Below are 7,741 nucleotides of genomic sequence, written 5' to 3'. Positions count from 1 at the left end.
GGCACATACTGTATGGCCACCCTACTTGTGCTAACAATAGGCCAAATTTGCACACATTTCTGCTAATAACTTTTCAACCATTATTTCTAAAAGCAATATTATTTTTTTCCCTCTGATTGCTTGGGACAATCAGAATTACTATTATTTGGATTTTTTTGTATAATTTTTTTATTTTTTCTGAAGTATAAATTTTTTCTCACTCATTCCAGACTCTTTGTCAAATTTTCACAAAAATTGGCTCAGATCATCTTCAGAGCATACTATATTCGTAAAAAGCATTGTCATGAAATGGACATGGGGCTTTATCTCTGGAAAGCTTTAGCCAGGCTCTGACCAAACTTGGTATGTTTGATAACAAATATGATGACCTGAGTAGTTTCAGCACGTCTTATAACTGCTAACTGGTTTGGCCAAAAATCATGGGATTTCGGAACGGCACACCAAATAAAATACAGTATATAAACACAATAAGATTTGAAAGGTTCATTCAAGTCCACCCTAACATTATTAAATTGTTTCCTCATTTAATCGCCCTCATGTTATTCAAAACCTGTATGAATTTTTCTTCTGTGAATCATAAAAGAGGAAGAAAGCTAGTAATTAAACAGTTCCCCGTTTGATTTCAATTGTATATTTGCCCATACAATAAAAGGAACCAAAACGGAAACTTCATGTTTGGTTACCAACATCTTTTAGGTGAGTAAATAATGACACAATTTCCAGTGAACTATCTTTTTAATCAACATTTATATGTCATACTGCCTAAATTAAACAATCTAGTAGTGTCACATAAACAGAGCAACACAAGCATTAGGAAATCAGTGAAAATGAGGTCTCTTGGTTCTGGACATTGTATCATGACAATACTATGTTTTAGAAATCTGTGCAAAAGTAGTATGAAAATGTCATCACAAAACAGTTTGAGATAATTAATAATAATAACCTTATTAACATTGCTGATAATAATACTGCTGATAATAGTACTGCTGTGTTGTATATTGCTGCAGTAGTCTTCCAAATCAAAAATACAATATACATTAGCATAAATAAAAATATATGAACATCATGTCAGTTAATAAAATAACTATTTTACTGTAAGTTCTATGGTTCCGCACTTTGGTTTTCTATTAATTTAAATACATTATAAATACAAACTAGAAGTAAATACATTATAATACAAACTAGAAGTACTAGAAGTAGAAATTAGCAACCATGTTCCTGCTCCTCTTGAGGACTCCAGTGAGAGGCTGTGCAGGAGCTGCAGCTGGGTCTTCCAGGGTCAAGTTTGTTGAGTCTGTCGAGTCTGCATCATATGTTGCAGCTTGTCTAAATGGTCCTTCACTGGGTTCAGCCATTCTGGGATGAAACCATGTGTAATATATAATTTTCACTAGTATTCCAATGACATACAAACCTAGTAGTGTCGGGATCACCATGTAAGGATTTAAGGAGCTCCAGCAGCCTTCGTACTCAAACACCTTCCGGTACCAGAAGCCCAGCAGCATCACTGTGTCCAAAGCCATGAAACTATAATACAGAGCCATCTTTACTTTGATGTTTCCTTTTTTTGATACGTTAAACCAACTAAAGTACCAGATGAGTCCAACAGTAGCTCTGAAGAGCCATTCCCAACCAGGACTTTTCATGTGATCTGTTTTCTGGCTCCAGGCCACTAAAACCAGCAGCATCCACAGGGACAGGAAGTGAGCTATGATGTAGCATGGCAATACACTACAGAAGAGTGCCAGAGCAGTAACACGGGGAATAATCACCAACAAGTTCCACAGGAAGTAGATGCCAGTAGAGATCAAGCTCATCTTGCGTCCTTTAGAGCCATAGACATGCATGCCCCGGTGGTACAAGGCAACATTAATGGCAATTGCAGAAGCTGCTGTGAGGATTTTTAAACCTGAAAAAAAAAAAAAAACATTGCATGCATTAAACAATTTCACATGCATATGCGAGTGAAATATATATTTACAGTCATGGTGATGCTAAGGTTCTGAGCAAAACAGTAGTGGTGTTGCTGAATGAATCAATGTTTGGAATAAATTGAGTAAGTGAATAATCTAGTGACTCACTCATGAAGACTTGTTACCATATCACCATTTTTCTTTTTGGAATTTTCAATGTGAACACACTAATCATAATACATCTCAATAATCATACATAATCAAACAAATTATACTGAAAATGGCATAGAAAAGTGCATAAGTACACAAAATGGAAGGCACCTACAGTCTTAATACATTAAGCCACCTGCTGTTTTTAGTGATTGAAATACTGCATTGATGTTCTGAATATGGATTTCAAGTGCACATATCTTTGTTTTTTGTTTTTGTTTTTGTTTTGAGAGATGATATGAAAAAAATTGTGTCTTGTAACTAATGGAAACTTGACTGGTCTGTACTGAAGTTCATTCACATGAATGAATACTATGAATTATTCCCTTAAGTGGTTCAGAGATGCATGATAATAAAAATACTTTTAAGTAAGAAAGTGTTCTGGATTTGAGACCGACCTGTAATAAGCTCCAGCTCTCCTCTTTGTAGGATTCTAGACAAAATGAGTGTGAACTGTGGGGTGTTTTCAGAAAACGCCTCAAATATACGAAGCATCAGAAAATCATGTTTCAGCTTCACATCCACACCCTCTCTGTTATTATGCCGCACATCCTTTCTGAAATTGTTAATGTGGTGAAGAAAATCCATTGTGGAAGTCTCTATTACCCCAGCATACCTGTGAACACATACTTGCATTTACTTCACCAACACTTAATACGACAAAACTTTACAACAGCCAACAGTGATGCCAGTTTGGATACTTCTTATTATCAGAAGTATCTTATTTCAGTAATAAGGACTCTTTTTAAAAGTACCCTAAAGTGAACTCAAAATTGAAAAATAAATCTGTCACAGACCTGAGATGGACTCCAAGCTGCAGGAAGTGAAATGGTTTGATCAATGAATGGTTCTTTGCAAATGTCTCCACCTTAGTCTCAATCTTCTCCAGGTAATCAGAGTACCAGAGCCAGCTGAACACCTGTAACAACACTGAAGAGCCCAGCAGCAGAAAGATCAGCACTGCCATATACACATAGGCACCATCCTTATATAATGACACAACAGTCCAAATGTCCAGCGCTATATCCAGCAGGAACAATAACAGTCCCACCAAAGTAAACAGGTATTTCAATAAAAAAACAAAAGGAAAGCGCTCCTGAGTCTCCACCATGATTCAGTCCAGTGTGAGAAACAATGCTCTCTGGAGACATATATTTATGTTGTTTAAAAGATATGAAACAGAAAAAAAACTTTACATCCACTCCTCAAACTCCTCCCATGTGACTTTGAATTATTTGTCATGTGTCAGACTGTACTGAGTGATGTCACATGTGACCACACTCACACAGATTGGTTTTAATTGGGAAGTGTCAAATATTCGCTCACTAAGATATTGGAATATTTATTTGATTATTCATATACAGTGCCATGCGGAAGTATTCATACCCCTTTTTGTTATGTTGCTGCTTTATGTTAAACTGCTTTAAATTACTTTTTTTTCCCACATCAATCTACACTCCGTTCACCATATTGACAAAGCAAAAACATCATTTTCGCAAATTTGTAAATTTATTCAAAATAAAACAAAACTGAAATAATTACATTGCATAAGTATTCATTTAACTAAACATTTAGCTGAAGCACCTTTACAGTTTCAAGTCTTGGGACTGGGTTTTCAATAAGGCTATTTCAATATTTTAGTGCATTGAGCTTTTCTTCTACTCTGACAAGTTCCTCAGTCCTTGCTGCTGAAAAACCTGCTGAATGCTTGTTCTATATGCAAGCATTCAGCAGAGCTGGTTTCCTTCAAACAAGATGCTTAGAATCGAGGTTCATCAGACCAGAGAATCTTTTTACTCAAAGTCTAAGTGTCCTTTAGGTGCTTTTTTGCAAATTCCATATGAGTGTTTTAATGTGTCTTCACTGAGGAGAGGATTGAGTCCCAGATCTGTGAAGTGTTTCAGTGATGTTTGTCCTTCTGTAGGTATCTCCTACCTCCACATATGATCATGGAGCTCAACTAGAGTGACCTTCAGCTTCTTGGTCACCAGTCTAGAAAAGGGCCGCCTCCATCAATTGGACAGTTTGACCAGGAGGCCAGCTTTAGGAAGAGTACTGGTTGTTTCAAACATCACAGAATTTTTTTCTGAATTCTTCTTCAGATGTGTGGATTGACACAAAATGGTTTTTGAGCTCTACAAGCAGATGTTTGACCTCAGGGATAGTTTTTTGCTCTGATATGAATTATCAGTTGTTAGACCTTTTAAGAAGACGTGTGTGCCTTTCCAAATCATACCCATTTAATTTAATTTGCCACAGGTTAACTTCACTTTAGTAACATCTACAAGCAATATGAATGCTCCTGAGACAAAATTCAACTGTCCCAGATAAGGGTTTGAATACTTATGCAATGGAATAATTTAAGTTTTGCAAAGATGCTAAAAACCTTTTTTTACACCATTATGGTGTAGAGTATGTAGTGTAGACTAATGTGTAAAAAAAATCATTAAAAGCAGTTTAACACTAGGCATCAACATAACAATTTTTTTTTTTAAAAAGGGCTATAAATATTTTCACTAGGCACTGTGTACTTATATGAAAAACTTAAAATTGGTTAAAATCCATAACTTAATTTATAAACAATTGTAATAGAATACTGATGCTTGCCTCATGAGAAATGTAAATAAAAAAGTACATATTCTCTGTCCTAAATGCTCAGTTATTTAACAGAGAGACAAAGAAATAACAGAAGTGCCAGCCATATAGTAGCTGGAAAAAGTAATTCCCAGCTGTGCTTCCTATCAGACTTGCCAAACAAGATGAGCTGTCAAGTAACAAGCAGTACATGGCAATAGTTACTTAAAAACAAAGTAAATAAACCATCAGGGCACATAAAAAAAACATTGAGAAAAGTATGGCTGAATTTATTTAATTCATAGACAAAACACTGAGTGGAGACCTGTCAGAAAAATCTCAGAACAGAAGTGATGTAATATCGTAACCCATGATGCATTAGCTTGCATTCACTCAGCATGACAGGACTCATATTAAAGAGCTAACCAATATAGAACACGCTCTACTCGTGACGCCAGACATTTAAATGCACATGGTATGAAACTAGAGCCACAAAAACTAAATACAGGAACTTACAGTAGGAAACATTCACAATTGGGTAATATAAAATACCTCAAACATTTGTTCTGACAATAAATTATACATTTTAGTGAAAAACAGACAGGAAGTGAGCATAAGACATGTATTCACAGTGCTATTCAGTTCAATCCATAGTGAAAAATAAAATTACAGTAATTTCATAAGATGCAGTACTCACATAAAATAGACCAATAATAGAAGTTAATAAGCTGATTTACAGACAATTATATCCAATAATTTGGGGAAAAATATCTGTAAATTTACAGATGAGGTAAATTTACATATGAGTTTCAATTGTAGTCTATTAAAACCACCAGTATATTAACCATTTAGAAAATCAGTCCTAATGGAATCAAACCCAAATCCTTCACAGTGATAATTCATCCAGAAATGAAACAAGCGGCATCATTATTTATTCACAATAGTGTTGTTCCAAATCTGTGACTTTCTTTCCTCTGTAAAACACAAGGAAGTTGGTTTTCTGAGACATTTCTCAAAATATCTTCTATCTTTCACAGAAGCAAATCAGTAATACAGGTCTGAAAAGACGTGAATAAATAACAGAATATTCATTTTTGGGTGAACTACTCTTTTATGAATCAAATATTGTAGAAAGGTTTAATTTTTTTCCCCATTTGATTCGTAAATGACTCTTGTTTGATTATTTTTTAATATTAATAATAATAAAATTAATTATATTCTTTTTATGGATCTTGTATTTTAAAGATTTTTTTTTTAAATACAAATATTGTGATCATAAATGTGTGGTACATCAGATTACGCCTCAAGGTGTCCTTCATCCACATTAAACCAGCTGAAATACCAATTCAACAGGGGTACTTGCATTTTCACGCAAAACACATTACAAAACTGTGCACATACAGCATCAGGTACATCTAAATCCACAAACACATACACACAAAAAAAGTGCTGAACTAATACCTAAAAAAAAATACCTTTACATATTAAAGGTCCATTTAAGTGTATTCCTTCCTTCTGCAAAATATGACTTCCAGTAATGGGAACCGAAAATGTTTGGTTACCAATATTCTTCTTCTTCTTCTTCAAAAAAAAAAAAAAAAAAACAAACAATAAAAAAACATTTGTGGAGTAAATAATCATTGTTGAGTGGACTATCCTTCTAACCAGTATATCTATGTCACAATGTCTTAAATTAAATGATCTGTTACTGTGACAAAATCAGAGCATTATTGTTATTAGAGGCAAAGAAACCTATTGTCTCTGTTCATTTTCTTCTTCCTCCACTCTAAACGTTTATGGCAGGGGTGTGGAACATCGGTCCTGGAGAGCCACAGCCCTGCAGAGTTTTGCCTCAACATTTATCAAACAATCTGAACAAGCTAATCAATGTCTGAAGGTTTTTATTTAGATCGAAGCTGAACTCAGCAGGGCTTTGGACGTCCAGGACCGGAGTTAGCCACCCCTGGTATATGGCATAGCATCTTTTTTTCCATAGCCGGAAAGTTATGAATTTTGGCACACAAATAGAGCATTTACATTTAGTCATTTTGCAGATGCTTTTATCCAAAGCGACTTACAATTGGGGGATACATAAAACAATCCTTCTTAAAGAGGCAAACAGACACAGGAAGTGCTTGTAATACCAAGTTTTAGACATTGTTCAAATAAGTACAAGCTAGGAAAAGAAGGAATAAATAAAGAGAAAGATTTTTTGTTTGTTTTTTGTTTTTACAATGAAGCCAAGTAGTTTTGAAAGAGATGAGATTTCAGCTGTTGCTTGAAAATTGTCAGGGATTCAGCATTTCGGATTGGGGTGGGAAGATCATTCCACCAGCCAGGAATGGTGAACGAGAATGTTCTGGAAAGTGATTTTGAGCCTTTTTGTGATGGTAACATCAGGTGTTGCTCACTAGTGGATGTCAGACTTCTGGAGATGATGTAGATTCGTAATAGTGAGTGGAAGTAGAGGGGTGCTCAGTCTGTGGCTGTTCTATATGCAAGCATTCAATGTCTTTAAATACAGTAGATGTGAGCCACAACTGGTAGCCAGTGCAAGAAGATAAAGAGAGGTGTAACATGGGCTCTTTTGGGTTCGTTGAAGACCAGTCATGCCGCTGCATCCTGAATCATATGTAGGTTTGATTGTTGAGGTGCTTGATGGAAGTCCAGCCAGAAGAGCATTGCAGTATTCCAGCCTAAAAATGACATGGGCCTGGACAAGAAGTTGTGCAGCATGCGCTGTTAGAAAGGGCCTGATCTTTCTGATGTTGTGTAATGCAAACCTGCAAGATCGAGCAGTCTTTGCAATGTGGTCTTTGAAGGTCAGCTGGTCATCAAGGTTACACCATGATTTATGAGCGAAGTTGATGGGGAAATTGTAGAAGGGCCTAGCTGGATGGAGAAATCATACTGTAGAGTTGGAGTGTCAGGGAAGACAAGAAGCTCAGTCTTTGCCAGGTTGGGCTGTAGGTGATATTCTTTCATCCATGCTGAGATGTCCACTAGGCTGCCTGAGATATGTGCAGCTACCATTGGATCATCTG

The 7,741-nt window shown here is 35.8% G+C and overlaps 1 protein-coding gene across 1 annotated transcript; it reads right to left on the bottom strand.

The window, feature by feature from the left end:
- Positions 1–589: 589 nt before the first annotated feature.
- On the bottom strand, positions 590–3,480 carry LOC132144775 (XK-related protein 8-like). The gene is made up of 3 exons (XM_059555347.1): positions 2,921–3,480; positions 2,522–2,739; positions 590–1,909 (listed from the first exon to the last, which is right to left on the bottom strand). Exons 1-3 carry the CDS (start codon positions 3,232–3,234, stop codon positions 1,191–1,193), a joined length of 1,251 nt encoding a protein of 416 aa, XP_059411330.1. The 5' UTR covers positions 3,235–3,480; the 3' UTR covers positions 590–1,190.
- Positions 3,481–7,741: the final 4,261 nt, after the last annotated feature.

Source organism: Carassius carassius, chromosome 8 (genome assembly GCF_963082965.1).
Source record: "Carassius carassius chromosome 8, fCarCar2.1, whole genome shotgun sequence".
Classification (NCBI taxonomy): Eukaryota; Metazoa; Chordata; class Actinopteri; order Cypriniformes; family Cyprinidae; genus Carassius; species Carassius carassius.
This window is presented reverse-complemented; position numbering and strand designations above follow the sequence as displayed.